General features: G+C 44.2%; 1 protein-coding gene across 6 annotated transcripts in view; it reads right to left on the reverse strand.

Annotated features, from left to right (window-relative positions):
* Positions 1–1,708: 1,708 nt before the first annotated feature.
* The window catches only part of ZNF512B (zinc finger protein 512B), a 324,570-nt gene continuing 304,782 nt past the window's right edge, over positions 1,709–21,496 (reverse strand). For all 6 annotated transcript variants that reach the window (XM_033914235.1, XM_033914236.1, XM_033914239.1 and 3 more), the window contains one exon: positions 1,709–5,012. Coding sequence is in view for 1 of the 6 variants with exons in the window: in XM_033914239.1 (XP_033770130.1) it covers positions 4,941–5,012 (72 nt within the window). In the remaining 5 variants the exon portion in view is untranslated. The remainder of the gene's footprint in view (positions 5,013–21,496) is intronic.

The raw sequence follows: 21,496 nt of genomic DNA on the forward strand, positions 1-21,496 counted from the left end.
GTGTACTGTACAGGAGAACATATATACAAGTAGATTCTCACATGGGCTGAGTTATATACAAATTCAACTTAAGAACGGTCTTAAAAACAGAACTCGTTCTTAACCCGGGAACTTCCTTTATCTTCCCCTCCCTGTGAGATATGCAAGACCTGTACTCAGATGACATGAATGTGGTATAAAATATGCAAACTTGCTCCTGATCCATCTATGCCATTTTCAGGGCTCAAACTGTAAAAAAAGTCCATCCTGATCTTTCTTGCCACATATGGGACACAGACCACAGAAGTCCATCCAGCATTGTCTCCAATGCTCCACTGCTGGAGTTGCTGTTAAAGCTGATCTATCTTGCATATATAGGACACAGATCATAGAAGTCCATCTGGCATCAGCTTCTCTTTCCCACGCATTATTAATTCATGATTAAATTGTCTTTCTTTGACATTTCTAGGACATAGGTCATAGAGGTTTACCCAGTATCATCCTTAGGTTCCAACTAATAGAGTTACCATCGAAGCCCAATCCAGCCTATCCAAACCATCTTCTCATTTGTGGGACACAGATCATAAACTGTCCTCATGTTACAAGCTACCAGAGTTTCTGTCAGAGCCCTCTCTAGCCCATCCTAAACCAAAATGCCCCAGGCTGTGGAACTCTGCCCAATACTAGTCTTAGTTCTTCACAGCTGGAATTGCCATCAAACCACCATTCGACACATCAAACACACATGCAGCCATTTAAGTTTTACTTTCTCTGGCTTTATCTTTAATGAACAACAGTCTCTCATTAGGAAGCGTACTGCATCTCTGGAAGAGAGTTATGATGTATCTTCTTTTCTATGGCTTCATCAGCTCTGCTCGGTTAGGTCATTGTTAAATCAGAATTCTTTACAAATCCTTCTACATTTACTAGTTATTTCTCAATTGGATTATTGTAATTCATTACTAGTTGGACTTTCGCAGTACCAACTGCGTCGACTCCAACTAGTACAAAACGCTGCACTCAGACTTCTCTACCATCGCTCAAAATTCAACCATATTACTCCACTTCTCAAAACTGAGCACGTTACCTATCTCTTTCAGGATACTTTAAAAATATAACCTCCTTACTTTTCAGATTCTGGTTCTCCTCTATTTTTATTTTCTCATTTGATTCCATATTATCCTAGAAGGGAGCTGCATTTCTCCACTCAATCCTGACTATTCCATCATTTAGGCAACTTTTTCTAGATATTTACAGAGATTCTAGTTTCTCTGTAATGGTTCCTACACTTTGGAACTCCCTCCTGTTATATCTGCGCACAGAAAAATATCTTAAATCATACTTGAAAGCCTATTATTTCAAATTGGCGTTTGACCCTAGTTCTTAATATTTCAGTTTAGTTCTTCCTTTGCTTTCTTCTTTTTGCATTTTACCTACCCTCTTGTTCTTACCTCTTGATATTGTAAACCTTTCCTACCCTTAATTGTCATTTTGTCTAGTATTGTTAATTGTACAGTGTACATTTCCCTGTTGTGTTTATCAATTTTAATTATTTCCCATTAATATTTTTTATCTATTGTTAACCGCTTTGATTTGACTTTTTTTGTTAAAAATGGCAAACATCCAACTGTAAAAAAGTCTATTAGCACCTCCTCCCCTCCTCTTGTTTATATATTTAATGACTACATATTTTTATGCTCCACTTTCATGTTATTTGATTCAAAATTTGCAACCTAGGCATTTCTTTTTTTTTTTTTTTAATTCCCCTATTGATTTTATAATTGTGAACCGTTAAGCTGTTATGATTTGCAGTATAAATAAATAAAAGTGAATTGTAAGTATTCTCAGAATTCTTCCATTCCTAGACATTATTGTCCTGGTCTCTCAACTTTATTTTTTATCCAAATTAACTGTCAGTAACTGTCTGTTTTCACTGCACAAAATTATCTGTTTTGCACCCAAGACAATCAGACTCATTAACGCTGTGTTCGGTGTCTCGGGCCTGAACTGATAACTTAGTGACTTCAATCTGACTGTAGAAATGTCAGGGATAAAAGTTACTCAAAATACGAGGAGTGGAGGAAACTATACCAATTTATATATATATAAAAAACTCTCCACTAGAAAACTAATGTAATGATAGTGCTAAGTTACCATTCTGAACGAAAGAAAAAACCTCAGTTTCTAGGTGAGCAAATATATGCCCTACCTTCCACCAACCACATCATCAGCATAAAAAATTTTAGTCAGAATGGCTAACGTCAAATCTACCTACAGAAAAATGTTTATAAAGTGCAAAAATTGCTTTTATGATAATTGAAAGCATCACTCTCAATGGCTGTTGTATAGTCTGTGTTTTAATAAGCCCACAGCTTTTGTATAGTTTGTAAAAGTTATACAGGCAAATTATCCATTCAACTTTTTTCCATTTATTTTCAGTGATCTGATTTACATGGATAGGACTGCTGAAAACCTTCACAAAGCTATACAGATAAGTCATTCTGTGCAAGGCTGATAAATCACTTTTTGCTGTTGCAGCAGAGGGGGACATCAATACTTTTGCAGTCCAAGAGATCCAGGACAGGGTCTGAATTTATCAGGGGATGCAGAGATGGGGAGGAGTGGGGACAAAAAGCTGAATTTTGTCACTCAAGTTTTAGTGTAACTGGTTCTACTCTCTGGAACAATTTATATTTAAATTTGAGACTAGAAACTTTCTTCCAGAAGTTTAAAGTCTCAGCAAGGCACAGAGGCCAAAAAACCTGAGGATGCCTCTAAGCTAGCCAAAACTCAAACAGTGGAAACCCACAAAATCCAGAAATAGCCATTCCTGAAGACAGAACACCACCAGTTCCTGAGAGGAAACCCAAAGACCAGATGAAAGAAAGCACAGCCAGCATGGAGGCATGCATCACCATAGGTGAGAACCCTGCCCTTGTAAAGATCAGAATGGAAATGCAAGAGGAGGAAACAAACTGGACCATGAATCCAAGACTGAGGCTCCCACTCCTGGAGAAACAAGGAGGAAGCTGTGCAAGATGATGAAATAAAACAGGACTGGGACAGCAGATGGCCCAGTCAAACCTCAACAATAGAGGAATGACCAAGAACCACAGAATGCCAAGCTGCACTACCTGTGGAAAAGGATAGGGCACAGCAAAGGCTAATCTCAGGTTGAACAGGAAGCCAGGAAGGACAGAACTGGTATTCCCAAGTGAGTAGCTGAAGTGCCTGACACCATAAAAAATGAGACCAAGATGAACTCACCTAGAGTGCTACAAACAGAAATGCAGCTGCGAACAACCTCCATAGAGGAAGGGATGCCCTGTCTACAGCTAAGGGTGCACAACCACAGACAGCAACCAAAGAAGACATAACAGAGGTGCCTGAAAACAGAGATGCCTATGAGGTCACTGCATGAGGGAAAAATGGATACCCTCCAGCAAGGACAACTGAGATCCACCAGGCATGCATCTGACAAGAGGAATGTAGTTGTACAGACAGCCCAACTGGAAGCGGGACTGCCCCTCCCCCATGAACAAGGACAATGTCCTACACCCAGCCCCTTTAGGAGCTTTGAACAAAGAAGAAGCATCCCCCCATTGCATAGAAGGAGACACACACAAATCAGAGAAGGTTATCATGCTCTGTACAAGGGCATAGGGCTTGCTGTTGCTCACCATTTTGCGCCACGGAGCGGGACTACATGAGGCCTACTAAATGTCAAAATGTACAGTGCTGGGTATGCCTTTCAGTGCTAAAGAAGTGATAAATAGTAGTAGTAGTAGGCCTGTGCAAACTTGGTCCCTAGAGTCCTAGAACCAACTAGGGGTATTCACCATGGCAAGGATGAAGAGCATACCAGTGCTGTTGGAACTCAGTAAGAGTCCCAGAACTGCACAGCCCCGCGGGAGGGCCATTGTTGATGAGCTCTTGCTAGAGCAAAGAAACCACCTGTTCTGACCACCCTCTGGTAAGCCTGATTGTCCTCAGTTTGTTTCTTTTTTTAAGACTGTTCTCCATAGGTTTTTAGGGGGGTAATCAATCCCCTGAAGATTCTTTTCTTTCTTTTTTTTTAATATGAGGAAGGAGAGGAGGCCCCTCAGTAGGAATCCTGTCATGATCATGAGAGTAGGGAGAACCAGAAATCCTGTAGTGATGAATCTCCATGGGCGTGAAGACAGTATGTGGTTCCTTCTAGTGAGGGTGGTCTAGGTGACCCTGTGTGTGGTATACCCCAGGCAGAGAGGGCAATGCCTGGGGAGTCTGGGGCTGTAGAGACAGATCCTGGGGGCATGGAGTGGGCCTCCCCAGGAGTACCAGAAGAGACCCAAGTTATGGTATGTGTGTGAAGTGAGTGAAAGGGAAATTCACTACTCCCCCTTTTTTCTCAGGGTTACAGCTAGGATGGTGGGATAGACCCTATGAAGAAGGATGAGTTATCTCAAGGTGTGGTGCTGTCAAATACCCTGGAGAGGGTGCGGAAGCAATAACTTCCCGATGACAGTGAGAGAGGAATTTTTTTGTGGGTTTTTTTTTTTTTTTTTGAGGGGGGGGGTGGATTTACATAATGATTTACCAGGAAAAAAGATTGTTGGACTGTTTCCCTGGAGGGGACTAAGGAAGCCTCCGGGCAAAAGGGGGAATTTTCCCAGAGTTGAGTCCTTTTGTTTTTTCTTTTTTGCAAGAGATAAATGTGTTAGACCAATATTAAAGGTTAATATTGTTTTCAAACATTTTGTCCCGAGTGTGAAAGTGACCTCCAGAAAGGACCTGAAAGGCAGTCAATTCCCAAAGGTAGCTTAGGCTCTTTTGGTCCTAACGGAGGACCTCTATGGATGACTGAGGAGACCAGTTCCTGAGATATAGCCAGAGATTTGGTGCATAGACCCTGCAATATGGACTCTTTATTGTCTAGATGAGAACACCTTTAGTGACTATGACTACAACCCATAAAAAACCTACACCCCAAAGCTGCACAAAGCTGTTACAAAATTAAAAACAGGAGCTGAGCAGAAGATGAAGCCATCCACCTGAAAGAGAGAAAGATTAGGTTGAGAAAAATTAGGTTCTTATTGCGATAATTTTCTTTCTTGTGTCTAGTAATCCTGAACACTAGGGTTATCAATCTGCAAGTTGATTGCAGAAGGATGACACTCATCATTCAACTCTGCCTCCTTCCTCAGTTTGTAGCAAAGCAGACAAGAAAAGAGGGGAATGGGGAATCTCCCCGACTATAAACTTCTGTTCTGCTTTGAAACAACTATAACATTAGTAAAACCCATGATAACAACACCGTTCAACCAGCATTAACATTTATGGAGCTCGTAGCTATTCCCCTGACCTGTTATCAGGCAGAAAACATCACTTTTTTCCTTAGTTGAGAGACATACACTCTCACCAAGAAAGAAAGCAGGTGAATATCACTGACAGGGTGGGGCTTCAGGACTACTAGACACATATACAAGAAGGAAGATTATTGAGATAAGAACCTAATCTTTCTTTCTAGTGCAATGTGTCTAGTAGTCCTGAACACTAGGGATGTATCAAAGCAGTCCCCTGAATTTAGGATGGGACTATTGAGCTTGCCTTCAATATGGAAGACCCAAATCGGCATCCTTCTAGGCTGTCATGTCCACCCTATAAAACTTGGTGAAAATATGGAGAGTGGACCATGTAGCTGCCCTACAAATCTCCTTGGGCAACACTGTCCATGACTCTACCCATGAGGAGGTCACACTTCAGGTGGAATGCACTTTCAAAGAGATCAGGGGTTGATTACCACAGCCAACAAATGCAGCCGAAATCACCACTCTTATCCATCTGGATGCAGGCCTCCCTCATTTAGCTTGACTGGAAAGAACAAACAGATGATCTGAGACCCAAAATTCATTTGTAACTTCAAGGTAACAAAGAACTCATCTCCAGACATCCAGTAACTTCAATACTGTGACCTTTTTCTTCAAACCCTTGAGATGAAACACGGGTAATCGGACTTGATTGACATGGAAAGCCAAAACTACCTTTTGTAAAAAAGATGGGATTGAGCAAAAGGAAAGTCCTGCTTCTGTAATTTTTAGGAACTGGTCCCTGCAAGAAAGCACTTGCAATTCAGAGACTTGTTTTGCAGATGCAATCGCTACCAGGAACACAGTTTTGATCATGAGATCCAAGAGGGAAGCCTCCTGCAAAGGCTCATATGGAGCCTTGCTGAGACTTTTATAAGACAATGTTAAAATTCTAAGACAGGAAAAGCATCCGCACCGATGGGTGCAACTGGAGGGCCCTCTTCAAGAATTGTACCATATCTGGATAAGAGGCTAGAGAGACTTTCTCCCCTCAAGGTCTGAAACATGAGAGGCCTGCTACCTGCACTTTCAGTAATCCAACCAACAGACTCTTCTCAAGACCTGCCTACAAAAATCCCAGGACTACTGAAATCCAAGCTTGTAAGAGCTCTACATTGTCCTTGGCACATCAATGCTGAAACAGCTTCCAGGCTTTAGCATAGGCCGCAACTGTCGAAGGCTTTTTGGCTCTAAGGAGTGTGGTTATTACTACCTTGGAATATCCATTCTTTGTTAGGGTTGTCCGCTTCTGGATTCTCTATAGGAACAGGACCTTGAGAAAGGAGATCCACATGGAACAGTAATCTGAGATTCCTGTCTTTCTGTACACAAACTAGGTCCGCATACCATGGTCTGTGGGGTCAATCTAGCGTCACTAAGACTACCAGCCCCTGATGATTTGCTATCCTGCAAACCCCTTGACCTATCACAGGCCATGGGGGGGGAAACCATATAAGAGCCCTCTCTCCAGCCAGGGCTGAAATAATGCGTCCATGCTAGCATTTCCTAGCTCAAATCTTTGGCTGTAAAAAGCAATCCACTTTTGCGTTTACTGCTGATGCCATCAGATCCATCAGTGGGCATCCCCACTGCCGCACAATGATGTCAAATGCCTGTGGGGACAACAACCACTTTCCCAGGTCCAGTGTCTTACAGCTGAGATAGTTGGCTTGAACATTTTCCACTCCCATACATGAGCAGCGGAGATTACCTGCAGGTGGACTTCTACCCATCGAAACAAGAGCTCAGCCTCTCGATGTAATGGAGTACTTCTGGTACTCTCTGCTGGTTGATGTAAGTTACTGCTGAAGCATTACCCAAGAATATAAGAACATAAGAATTGCTGCTGCTGGGTCAGACCAGTGATCCTTTCCCAGCAGTCCGCTCACGTGGTGGCCCTTAGGTCAAAGACCAGTTCCCTGAGTCTAGCCTTACCTGCGTACATTCTGGTTCAGCAGGAACTTGTCTAACTTTGTCTTGAATCCCTGGAGGGTGTTTTCCCCTATAACAGCCTCCAGAAGAGCGTTCCAGTTTTCTACCACTCTCTGGGTGAAGAAGAACTTCCTTACGTTTGTATGGAATCTACCCCTTTTAACTTTAGAGAGTGCCCTCTCGTTCTCTCTACCTTGGAGAGGGTGAACAACCTGTCTTTATCTACTAAGTCTATTCCCTTCATTATCTTGAATGTTTCAATCAAGTCCCCTCTCAGTCTCCTCTTTTCAAGGGAGAAGAGGCCCAGTTTCTCTAATCTCTCACTGTATGGCAACTCCTCCAGTCCCTTAACCATTTTAGTCGCTCTTCTCTGGACCCTCTCGAGTAGTACTGTGTCGTTCTTCATGTACAGTGACCAGTGCTGGATGCAGTATTCCAGGTGGGGGGCGTACCATGGCCCGGTACAGCGGCATGATAACCTCCTCCGATCTGTTCGTGATCCCCTTCTTAATCATTCCTAGCATTGTTCGCCCTTTTCGCCACTGCCACAGCGCATTGTGCAGACAGCTTCATTGACTTGTTGACCAGCACTCCCAAGTCTCTTTCCTGGGGGGTCTCTCCAAGTACTGCACCGGACATCCTGTATTCGTGTATAAGATTTTTCTTACTGACATGCATCACCTTACACTTATAAAAACAAAAGGAATTGACCCCAAAATATCCACAAAGAAGAAAATCCAGAGAAAACCAAAAAAACTCTGTGGAGTGACGATGTTCCTAAATGGACTTTATTTGAAAGTATCAAAGTTCCAAAGGTACACTAAAATCATCCACATAAAAGTAAATCATCCACATAAGAGCCTTAAAGGACGTAGTCCGCTAGGGATACAGGACCCAACACAGTCCGCGTTTCGACAAAAAGTCTTCTTCAGGGGTCCCTGGGGGTCCTATAAAGGTGTACACGTGGGAAACAATTGTGTGGTGAACCGGAAGTGAGACACTGCTTGCATTTGCAATGGAAAACGCGGACCGTGTTGGGTCCTGTATCCCTAGCGGACTAGGTCCTTTAAGGCTCTTATGTGGATGATTTACTTTAATGTGGATGGAATTATTTTATGTGGATGATTTTAGTGCACCTTTGGAACTTTGATACTTTCAAATAAAGTCCATTTAGGAACATCGTCACTCCACAGAGTTTTTTTGGTTTTCTCACCTTACACTTATCCACGTTAAACCTCCTTTGCCATGTCGTAGCCCATTTCTTGAGTGTGTTTATGTCACATTGCAGATCTTTGCAATCCTTCTGCGTCCTCACTACTCTGAATAACTTTGTATTGTCTGCAAATTTAATCACTTTGCTCGTTGTACCAATTTCCAGGTCGTTTATAAATATGTTGAAGAGCATGGGTCCAAGCACCGAACCCTGCGGCACTCTACTCGTGATGCTTTTCCAGTCCGAGTATTGTCCATTTACCCCCACTCTCTGTTTCCTATCTGCCAAACAGTTTTTAATCCATGTGAGTATTTCACCCTTGATTCCATGGTTCGCAATTTTTCAAAGTAGTCATTCATGCTGAACCTTGTCGAATGCCTTCTGAAAATCCAGATATACAATGTTGATCGGGTCACCATTGTCTATCTGCCTGTTTACTCCCTCGAAGAAGTGCAGCAAGTTTATCAAGAAGTGTAGCAAGTTCGTCATGAAGAAGACTCTGAATGCCTTACCTTCTAGGACCTTTGCCAATGTCTGTAATGCCAGATAAATGGCTCTGAGCTCCAGTCGATTTATGGACTATTTCCTATGAGTTAGGGACCAATGGCCTGTTGCAATGACCTCCCAAACTGTAAAGGCTGGCATCGGTCGTGTCACCCAGGAGGAGATGCGGAGTGATATGCCCTTCGAGAGAGATACCAATCGTAGCCACCACTGCAAACTGTTCCATGCCTGTCCTCCATTGAAGTGGCTGATGAAATCAGTCCATCTGTGGAGACCAGCGGGACAGAAGAAAGTTTTGAATGGGCCTATGAGCCATCGCACAAGGTACCACCTCCATTGTCGCCACCATCAACCCCAGAACCTGCGTGGCTCTGGAAGAAAAACAGCCAACTGTGGTATCGAAACAGACTCCCAAGTACTTCAGTTGTTGGGTTGGAACCAAATGACTTTTCTTGAAGTTGACTATCCAACCCAGGTCCTGCAAAAGCTGAACTACCCGTGACACCGTGACTTCCTCTTTAGATGGGGTTCTGGTTAGCCAGTCTTCCAAGTATGGGTGTACCTGCATCCCCGTCTTGCAGAGATGAGGGGCTATCACCACCATCACCTTGGTAAAGGTGTGTGGCACCGTGGCCAGACCAATAGGCAGAGTAGAGAACTGTTCCAGAACATGGACCAATAGACAGAGAAGAGCATGGAACCTTAAGTACTTCCTTATGAGCTGGAAATATGGGAATGTGAAGATAGGTTTCCATCAAATCCAGAGAGGCCAGGAATTCCCTCAGCACTACTGTCGCAATAACTGAACGGACTGTCTCTATGTGGAAATGAGGTAATTTTAGTGTTGCGTTGACTGACTTGAGATCCAAAATTGGTCTCCAATCGTCAAAGCCTTTTTTGGGCACAATAAAGTAAATGGAATATCTGCCCAAGCCAGATTCTTCATCCGGGACAGGTTCTATGACTCAAATATCCAGAAGCCTCTTTACCGTTGCTCAAACTCTAAGCGCTCGTTCTGGATGGCTAATCTACAAAGAGGTCTAGCAAAGGGTGAGAAAACTTGATCTTGTAACCCTTTCAAATGACATCCAGGACCCAGCGATCCAAACATATCTGAGCCCAGGTCCTCCAGTATGCTGACAGCCTTCCTATCTGAGGAAACTCGGCCACTGACCTGACATCATTGGGCTTTCTTGGAGCCTGTAGAGGGGTGAGAACCAGAGGATTGCTTTCTTCTGCCATACCTCTGTCTGGATCCCTGATAAGATCTCTGAGCCTGACGTCACAAGTATGGTCTGAATCTGTGAAAGCCTTGAAAATTTCCTCGCCCCAAGCCACTAGAAATTCAGGGTCTGCTGTCTAGCAGTTTTGGGATGACAGTCTGTCACACTGGCCATCAGGTTATCCAAACCCTTTCCAAATAGCATCTGACCTTGAAAGGGAAGTCTGCTTAGTGTGGCCTTTGAAGCCAAATCTCCTGCCCACTGTCTGATCCAGAGCATTTTGTGGGTAGAGACAGAATAGGCAGAAACCTTGCTCATGACCCTGATCATGTCATATAGAGCGTATGCCACATAATTAACCCCTGATATGAGGGTCATTGTTGTCCTCCGTTGCTGGAATCTGAATTAACTGAATGTGACAAGCAAATGAAGCCACCACTGTAGCTTTAGTTCCTGCGTGCTTCAGCTCAAAAACTGCAGCTGGAGTACTAAAGACTTGTGCCTCAAATCAGCTGCCAGTCAGACCAATTTCAGACTGAGCATCAACCCCCTCAAAACCAAACGCTACCATGGGAGGAGGTGATGTGGCCCTTGGGCTCAAATGAGCCTGGGGGTGGGTGGCAGCCTATTAAAAAATGGACAGGTATGTGGTGGAAGGGGCAAACATGAAATTAAAAAAAAAATAGCCACTAAACTTTCTTACCATTGCTTAGGATTTTACTAGTTAGGTAAGATATATTGAAAAGATAAGGACTTAATCCAAGAGTAGGTGAGCAAGTTTTATGAGTGGCTATATAAAACCACAATTGGATAAATCAGAGTGCAAAACCAGATAAACAAAGATGGGATAAAATATAGATCTGAAAAAACATATGCTTTGTGCTGGAAACAGCACTTTGTCACTGGAAACAGGAGAAGAGCAGGCATTCTCTCAGGATACTAGAATTTATTGATAAGCTCTGTTGAAAGCCAGATAAGATAAACCAGGGGCAGTAGCTTAGTTTTATGGAGTTCCATTGTTTCAATGTGTGCCCAGTCTAGTCTCGGGGTATTACTCCAGAGACCTATGGCAGAAAATGTTTGGCCTTTGACCTAGTTGCTATAGAGATGGACTTTTTCTTCTTAGTACAGAGATTACATTCCAGGTGGCCCTCCCCTTTTTTGCAGAGTAAAGTTAGAAACACTAATTGGATATACAAAATGCAAATATGATGAATTAAATTTTAGTAAACTATTAAAATGCAATAGTACTCACATATGTAAGAACTTTTATTTAAAGGTCTTAGATTAGAATATATTTACTTCAAAATTGTACTGGAGGATTTATATAGGAAAAAGTAGATTTTCTTGGGAGTGGGCTAGCCACTCCCCCTTTTCACTGAGACAAACTAATTTCAGTGCACGCTGTTAAGTGACTCAGTAGCATGTGAGAAGCAGAAATGATTTAAAGCCGAGTGTATGGATAATTTTTCTTTGTAACTATATTGCAATACTTTTTCTTTATTTCTTCTGTATTTTTAAAAATGATGTAAGCTAGTATTAGAATGTAACCTTTAGAAATCCTTGTGTGAGGGGGAAGATACTCCCCCAATATGCATGCAAAAGCCTTATATGGTATCAAATATTCTTGACCAATGATATGCAGGTAGAGGAGTGTAGTCATATATTAGGTATATATAAGTAAACATAGCAGAATATAATTTTTGAGACCATTTAGTCAGAATAGCTGCATTTACACTTTCTGATTGAAATGTGTCTCCATTGTACAAATGCATTTTGAAACAAGATTATTCTGTTAATTTTTAATAAACAATACTTGATTGGAAATATTTGTATAATTATCATTATTCCAGTGCATCTATGAGCAGGATAGAACCATAACTCTGTTCAGAGGAAAAACAACCAACCCTTGATTAAGCCCAGATAGGCCAAACAGCTTGCACTTAAGCTCCTGATAAATCAGGGATTTAAGCATACTGCAAGGTAAATGGACCTCCAGCTCTAAAAATATTAAGCAGGCTTGGCTAGACAGGTATCCACAGAGGTTGATCTTGCTAGCAGCAGACTTCTGCCCAGTATGTTTGCATCTTTTCCCAGGCAGAGGTCCCAGACTAATGGAAACCTCTGGGCACAAAGCCTCAGACTTAGGATGTAAGAGACCCCCCCCCCCAATAAAAAATAACTAGAGCAGATAAAAAAGACACCCTTTCAACTTGCTTGCACAAAACCTGAGGAAGCATGGGCCAGCCTAATGGGAAGGAGGCAGAGTTGAAAGATATGGGGGAGAGTGTGGTGCAGTGGTTAGAGCTACAGCCTCAGCACCCTGAGGTTATGGGCTCAAATCCCACACTGCTTCTTGTGACTCTGGGCAAGTCACCTAATCCCCTATTGTCCCAGGTACATTAGATAGAGTGTGAGCCCACCAGGACAGAGAGGGAAAATAATTGAGTACCTGAATGTAAACCAGTTAGGCTATAAGTGGTATATAAATAATTAAATAAAAATAAATGGCATTCTTCTGCAATCAACTTGTGGATTCAGATTGATAACCCTAGCGTTCAGAACTACTAGACACATTGCACTAGAAATAGAGAATACTGGCTTGCTAAGGAGCTTATCATTTTATATGACAGAATTCAGTGAATGCTCTCTATCGCCGCCGGCTGGTCATAACCCATTTGTCTGGATTATCTGCTGATAATGACAAAGAATGCCACATATTTGGGAGGGAGGTGTTCCTACATTTAACACTCCATTCTGAGCCCCTCCTACAGCCCCATAAATACATCACTACCCCTACACTAAACTCTGTGACCATCACAGATCTGAGTAGTCTCTAATATTGTGGGCTCATGAGACCTGCTAGTCCTGCAGTCCTATCACTTGTAATCCCACATTCACTGCCCCATGCTTTGCCCTGTCCTAATATCACAGCCCAACTAATTCACATTTCCTTAGTTATAAAATATATCTTCAAAATAAAGTATTGTTCTCTGAATTTCAGACTCTTTGGAGTAAATTAATTAAAAGTGACAGACCTGGAGAGCTAGGATAAGACAGAACGAAACATTCAACGTTGAAGCTCTTGGCATGTTTTTCACTCTCAAGTGAACACCTATTCCCAGTGTTTGCAGTATAAGAATTCAGGGGCTACTGACAGTATAAAAGGCAGCCAAAAGGAGGTAGTATATTTCAGTGTGACAAATGAAAGTGCAGAAGAAGGGCTGTTTTTCCTTGAGGAAAACAACCTACAGTAAGCTTCTGCACTTGTTAAGAGAGATTCTGGGCTTGATGGACATTTGGTTTGACCCAATTTAGCAGTTCTCATGTACTTTCTGGTCAGTCTTCTAAAAGAGAATCCCAGAAGATAAGCCAGATAAACCTTTCCCAAAAGTGATTAGCAGGAGTCTAGCAGCCAGAAACATAAGAGAGGGGAAGAACAGAAATTACCTGCTAATTTTCTTTTCTTTTGTCCCTCCAGACCAGTCCAAATGCATGAGTTTATGTACTATTGCCAACAGATAGCGACTGAGAGCTATTGGTTTCACAGCATTTCTATAAGTATCTTGTGCAGCCCACAGTCAGCCAATATTTTCATACAAAAGCCAGATTAATGAACTAATGATAATTAGCAACAGCCAAAACTTAGAATAATAAATCCCCAATTTAAAAAAAGTTAACACCAATGAAAACAAATCTGTACTCCATGCTTGTTTATCTCTCTTTTGTTCTATGCTCTTCTTGTCCAGACTTAAAATTACTGATCATGAATGGGTTCTGGACTGGTCTGGAGGGGGTAAAGGAAAGAAAATTGGCAGGCAAGATCTAATCTCTCCTTCCTTTGCATTCCTCTAGACCAGTCCAGATGCACGGGAAATACCAAAGTAGTATCTTCTATGGGTGGGAAACAGGCAATCCTGCTGTCAATACTCTTGCCCCAAAATCTATCTCTTGGCGAACATGTGCATCACAAAAGAATGCAAAGATAACCAGGTTGCTACCTTTCAAATATCTTGAGGGGGTATGCGGCTACTATCCACCCAAGAAGTTGACTGCCCTTTTCTTGTAGTATGTAAATTCATGTGTAATATGTACGACTACCTCCCCTTGGGAAGGCGGGAGTACATATGCAGTCGGTGTCAGGAACTGGAGAGCCTGAGGATGGAGGTCGGCAGATTGAGGGTCAAGGTCCAGGAACTCGAGGGACTAGAGGGACTGAGCAACACAGAGGAGACGAATTGGTCAACCAGGGACACAGACGGAGCAGACCCCATGGTGGACCAGGTGAGGGACCTCGAGAGATTCATCGAGGAGGCCTATAGGAGGAAGGTGGAGGAACAGGACCATCAGCTGCACGGACATATGTCGGCAGACGAGACCCAGGATCCACAAGGCGACACCGGGGAAGGACCTAGCGGAGGAATCACGCAAGAGGAGGAGATCGTGACCCACCGGGAACCCGAGGGAGAGACACCACATTACACTGAGGACACAGACCTGAGACAGAGGAGGTTGCCGAGGAAAGGGAAGTCTGCTATTGTGGTGGGAGACTCGATCTTGAGAGAGGTAGATAGTCACGTAGCTGGAGGAAGGGAGGACCGGCTAGTGACTTGTCTCCCAGGGGCCAAGACACGAGATGTCACTGATAGGATCGAGAGGATCCTGGACGGAGCAGAGACAGAGGAGACTGCGGTGATAATCCACATCGGAACGAATGATGTGAGCCGGAGGAACTTCAGCATGGCCACACTGACTGACCAGTTCAGGGCCCTGGGACGAAAGCTGAAGCGGAGTACCCGGAGGATAGCATTCTCAGAGATCCTGCCTGTACCGAGAGCAGATGCAAAGAGGCAGGCAGACCTCCAGGCTGTGAATGCATGGTTGAGGAGATGGTGCCAGGAGGAGGACTTCCACTTTGTGAGGAACTGGACGTCCTTCTGGGGAAAGAGCAAGCTCTACCGGCGAGACGGCCTGCACCTGAGCACAGCGGGAACTAGACTACTGGCAGCAAATGTGAGGAAGGAGATCGAGAGGGCTTTAAACTGAGGAGAGGGGGAAAGCCGACAGCTGATCTGATGTTGACGCTTCGGACAACAGTATCCAGAACAGATGCTGAATGGGCTGACTGCAAGGAGGAAGTAGAGAGACCGGTGAATCTTATGATCAGACAGCGAGGGAAACACCAGGTAAAGGGAGCTTGCTGGGAGGAGACTAAGGGGCATAGAGACACAGGGGGACTGGGTGGCACGAGGGCGAAAACTGAGGGCAATATAGGGGTGCCACAAGGCGAGGGGGATCAAACAGAGCCTCAAGGGATGATAGCCCAGGAGGAGACCGGTAGGGCTAGAAAACCCAGAGGAGAAGCTGGAGAGAGGGATGGCGGAAATGTGGGGAAACCGAAAGCTGCGAGAGTAAAGGCTAAGGGCAAAGCAGAAGCACAGGGAACAGGAGAACTGCCCGAAATTCAAGGGGAGGCGGCCCAGGTAAATACGGAGGTGGAGGAAAAACGACGGGACCTGCGGTGCCTATACGCCAATGCAAGAAGCCTCATGGCCAAGATGGGTGAACTAGAGGTCGTAGCCAAGGGGGAGGACCTGGATATAATTGGAATTACAGAAACATGGTGGGCAGAGGAGAATCAATGGGATGTGGCGCTGCCAGGGTACAAGCTCTACAGGAGGGACAGGACCCACAAGAAGGGGGGAGGCATAGCACTATATATAAAGGACTCCATCTACTCGGTCGGGATGGATATGGCAAAGAAGGCAGAGGGGCTGGAATCGCTTTGGGTCAAATTGCCGGGAAACAAGGGTACAGGCATAAAACTGGGGCTGTACTATCGCCCACCTGGTACGCCGGAGGAAATCGGACACGACTTGGAAGCTGAACTGAGACAAGAATGCAGGACTGGAAGTGTAACAGTGATGGGGGACTTCAACTACCCGGGGATTGACTGGAGTACGGGTCACTCCAACTGCACTAAGGAAACAGGATTTGTAGAAGCTGTGAGGGACTGCTTCATGGAGCAACTAGTCAAGGAACCGACGCGAGGGAGTGCTACTCTTGACCTCATCTTAAACGGATTAGGGGGGCCTGCAAGAGGGGTAGAAGTGGGAGGACCACTAGGCAACAGTGACCACAATGCGATCCGATTCACATTAGAAAGGGGGACACCCACAGTAAAGAGGACCGCAACAACTGCGCTCAACTTCAGGAAAGGGAACTATGTTGCTATGAGGGAAATGGTGGGGAGGAAGCTCAAAAACATCCTTAGGATGGAGACTGTAGGAAGCGCCTGGACCCTATTCAGGGACACCCTGCAGGAAGCACAAAGAATGTACGTCCCAAGTTTCAGAAAAGGCGGCAAAAACAAGCGGTCAAAGGACCCGGTTTGGATCTCAACAGAAGTAAAGAGGGCAATAAACGACAAGAAAGTGTCCTTCCGGAGATGGAAAAAGGACCCAACGGAGGAAAATCACCAGGCGCACAGGAAATGCCAAAAGGAATGCCACCGAGAGGTTAGAAAAGCAAAAGGGAAATATGAAGAGGGGTTGGCCAGGGAGGTGAAAAACTTCAAGGCATTCTTCAGTTACGTAAAGGGGAAGCGACCAGCGAGAGAGGAGGTGGGGCCGTTGGACGATGGGGATAGGAAGGGAGTGATCAAGGAGGATAAAGAGGTAGCTGAGAGGTTGAACACATTCTTCTCATCGGTTTTCACGAGAGAAGACACATCTAATATACCAGACTCAGAGGAGCTCATGAGTGGGGAACAGGCTGAAAAATTAGAACACATAGAGGTAAGTAAGGAGGATGTCCTCAAGCAGATAGACAGGTTAAAATGCGGCAAATCGCCGGGCCCGGACGGGATCCACCCAAGGGTTCTGAAAGAACTAAGACAAGAAATAGCGGGCACAATCCAGCATGTTTGCAACCTATCCTTGAAAACTGGAGAGGTACCAGAGGACTGGAAATTGGCGAATGTCACACCTATCTTCAAGAAGGGATCGAGGGGTGACCCCGGAAACTACAGGCCGGTGAGCCTGACTTCAATTATAGGGAAGATGGTGGAAGCTATGATCAAGGATGGTATTTGCGAGCATATCGAGAGATATGGCCTACTGAGAACAAGCCAGCATGGATTCTGTAAGGGAAGGTCATGCTTAACGAACCTTCTGTACTTCTTTGAGGGAATAAGCAGTCGGGTGGACAATGGGGAACCTATAGACATCATTTACCTTGATTTTCAAAAGGCTTTCGACAAGGTGCCACATGAAAGGCTGCTTAGGAAACTGTGGAACCACGGGGTGGGAGGGGATGTGCACAGATGGATCGGGCACTGGTTGTCGGGTAGACTGCAGAGGGTCGGAGTAAAGGGACAATACTCTGACTGGCAGGGAGTTACAAGCGGTGTGCCACAGGGATCGGTGCTAGGGCCGTTACTCTTCAACATATTTATCAATGACCTGGAAAAAGAGGCAAAGTGCGAGGTTATAAAATTTGCAGACGATACCAAACTGTGCGGCAGAGTTAGGTCTAGGGAGGAGTGTGAGGACCTGCAAAGGGACCTGGACAAGCTGGAAGACTGGGCAAACAAATGGCAAATGCGCTTTAATGTGGAAAAATGCAAGGTCATGCATATAGGGAAAAAGAACCCGTTGTTCAAATACAAATTGGGGGGGGCATTATTGGGAGACAGCAGTCTTGAGAGAGACCTGGGTGTGCTGGTGGATGCATCACTGAAGCCATCTGCACAGTGCGCAGCAGCCTCGAAAAAAGCCAACAGGATGCTGGGCATCATAAAGAGGGGCATAACAACCAGGACGAAGGAAGTCATCATGCCATTGTATCGAGCTATGGTGCGTCCACATCTGGAATACTGCGTTCAATATTGGTCGCCGTACCTCAAGAAGGACATGGCAGTGCTTGAGAGAGTCCAAAGGAGAGCAACGAAACTGGTAAGAGGGCTGGAACACTGCCCATACGCCGAGAGGTTGGATAGGCTGGGGCTCTTCTCTCTGGAAAAAAGGAGGCTCAGGGGAGATATGATAGAGACCTTCAAGATCATGAGGGGCATAGAGAGGGTGGATAGGGACAGATTCTTCAGGCTGAAGGGGTCAACAGGCACGAGGGGGCATTCGGAGAAACTGAAGGGAGATAGGTTCAGAACAAATGCAAGGAAGTTTTTCTTCACCCAAAGGGTCGTGGACACTTGGAATGCGCTACCGGAGGAAGTGATCAGGCAGAGTACGGTACAGGGATTCAAACAGGGATTGGACGGATTCCTGAAGGATAGGGGGATCATGGGATACTGAGAGAGGTGCTGGGATGTAACACAGGTATAGAAAGCAAACCAAGTAATAAGTATAGAAATCCAACCAGGTCGTGCATGTGCAAGACCAGAGGGTTAGGACTTCGATGGGAAGATAAGACTCAATGGGAAACCAAGGTGGCAAGGAGGCCCCTTCTGGTGACTTAGACAGGCCGTGACCTGTTCGGGCCGCCGCGGGAGCGGACTGCTGGGCAAGATGGACCTGTGGTCTGACCCAGCGGAGGCACTGCTTATGTTCTTATGTTCTTATGTTCTTATGTTCTGGACTGGTCTGTAGAGATGCTAAGTAACAGAGTATTTCCTCACAGTTTGCTTGGGATAAGCAGACATATTTCATAAATAAACCCTGATGTTATAAAGAGGAAATTTATCTCATTATGTCATCTATATTGCTCCCTCTTCTTTAGCTTTTTTAGCATGATAGACACCAAAGGGCACACTCAGTTTACATGCCAGTATGGCTCACCCTGGTAAGGGACAAATAAATGAATCAAAGCCCAGGATCAAATAGTTTCTCTGGCTACCTTTTGAAGTTATCTGGCTAAATTCTGAAGGTTTTAAAATTTCCCTCCCCACTGAGCAGTTAAAATTCTGTTTGTTGACAGCATAAGATTTTGAGTAGACTGTTAAGATGATAAGGGGTGAGGATTTTCCAAGAGAGTAGTAAAACTCTGGCAACACTTATTGATATTTAGTGCTTTCTAGAAAGAGTTAACAGATAAGTCGGGCTATCAATTTAACTTTAACCAGATATATTCAGACATATCCATATTACTCAGGTGTTCAGTGGGATTTAAGTTATTCAGATTACTGATGGCTGACCTGCTGAATATTATCTCCTAAGATGATGATATCCAAAAATTATACACGGTTGAGTCATATTATTATGACCACTACCTACCTCTGACATCAGGGATACTCAGCCAATGAACGAATGCATATGTCGTGAGTATATAAGGTGGGATGTCAGCAAGTTGCCAATATAGTAACCATGGCTGCCATGGAGAAAAAAGTGTGATTTATCAGTCATTTAAAAAGGTATGATCATTGCTACCGAGCTAATGGCAGCAACATTTCATAAACGATGGAGTTTGTGAACTGTTCACGGTGCTGTGGTTAAAATGTACCATAAGTGGATGAATGGAACTTTTTCAATGACCTGGCGTAGTAACTTTGGGGCAGCATGAACCATTGATGCGAGAGGTGAATGTTGGCTGCTCAGATTAGTGTGGGCCAATTGGCACACTACTGTGGAACAACTCACTGTCCAAACGAATGAGGGGGCTTCCAGATGTGTGCCCAAAATAACTCTGCAATGAATGATGTTGTAAATGGAGCTCTGGAGTAGATGGCTAATGACTGCACCCGTGTTTGTGAGGGTTCGTCACAAAAAATGGCTGCAGTTTACACAGGAATACCGACATTGGACTTGCACCGACTGTCAGAGGGTTGCCTTCTCTGATGAGTTTTATTTTGAACTCCATCAAATGGATGGACGTTGGAATGTCAGGCATGAAACCGCTGAGAACAAACATTCAGCAACCATTTTTGGATGTACACAAGCTGGTAGCAGCAGCGTTATGGTCTGGGGAATGTTTTCTTGGTATGGTCTGGGTCACTCAATACCTCTGGAAGGTCCTCTCAGCTGATATAGGTATCTCTCCATCCTTGCCGATCAAGTGCATCCATAATTGTTGACTGTCTTCCCTATGACCAATGAGATTTTTCAACAGGACAATGCAACATGTCATACCACCAGAATTGTTTGCGAGTGGTTCGCAGAGCATCACCAAGACTTCCAGCTACTTTCCTGGCCTCCGAATTTCCCAGACCTTAACCCAATTGGGACCACCTCGATTGACATGTTTGATGACTGGATCCACCACCACGCACCCATCAGCTACTGTTGGACGCACTGCAGTTTGCATGGCTCCAGATACCTATAGCATCCATCCAGCATCTTACTAAGTCACTCCCACGATGTCTGGCTGCCTCCGTGTTACTAGAGATGATTATTCTTGATATTAGCAGGTCGTCATAATAATTTGACTCAACCATGTATATATTTATGACCACCTAAATTTAGGATCTTAAGTTAGGTACTATTTTCAGCTATAAAAAGTCACCTAAATATATGCCTACTATTCACTTGCATTGGTTTAGGATCAAAATTTGGTGCTTAGCATTGAAAATCAGACCTAAGCACCTAACTTCTTTTCTTGCCCTAATTCTGCCAACATTTTAGAAGCCTAATCAGCCTCTACCCTAATCAGTTTTCAAAGAGGCTATTGAAGATTTCTAAATCACAAAATTAGGCTCCTATAATCCTTTGAATATTGGCCCATGTTGATTTAGTTCCTAGTAACCTGAAGATAGAAGTATAAACTTCTAGAACATATTCAAGAAAAAGAGATTAGATTCTTACCTACCTTGATAATATATTTTCCATTAGATAGGAATGGTATGCTGAACCATGGGTCTTCAATCTGTTCCTGCAAGTCCATTGCAGGAGATACTGATCACCGTTTTCAGCACCTCTTCCTTCTCCCTGCTGCCCCCAGTCAGTTAGTTGCTAAGCAGCCCCACAGAAGAGAGAAGGAGAATGGGGAGAACACCCCCCCCCAACAAGAATTTGATCTGCTCACCTAATAAAACACAGAGCTCATAGACGTGCCATGGAGAGGAAAGGGACAAAAGCAACAATCCTTATTAACAATAAGCCATAATACACTGGAACGCAGGGGAAACCCCTAAACTATACACTGTACATGCAATATACTCGTACAATGTCTTCAAAGTAACAATAGTTGGTAGAAAGTTCAGAGATGCAGCCTTTAGGCAGCAGACAGTCCAGATAGATGCATCGACTATGATGGGCGGGTTGTTCAGCATATCATTCCTATCTACTGGAAAAGATATTATCAATGCAAGAACCTAATCTCTTTTTTCAGTGCAATAGGGATGTATG

The sequence above is a fragment of the Geotrypetes seraphini genome, chromosome 11, assembly GCF_902459505.1.
Source record: "Geotrypetes seraphini chromosome 11, aGeoSer1.1, whole genome shotgun sequence".
Classification (NCBI taxonomy): Eukaryota; Metazoa; Chordata; class Amphibia; order Gymnophiona; family Dermophiidae; genus Geotrypetes; species Geotrypetes seraphini.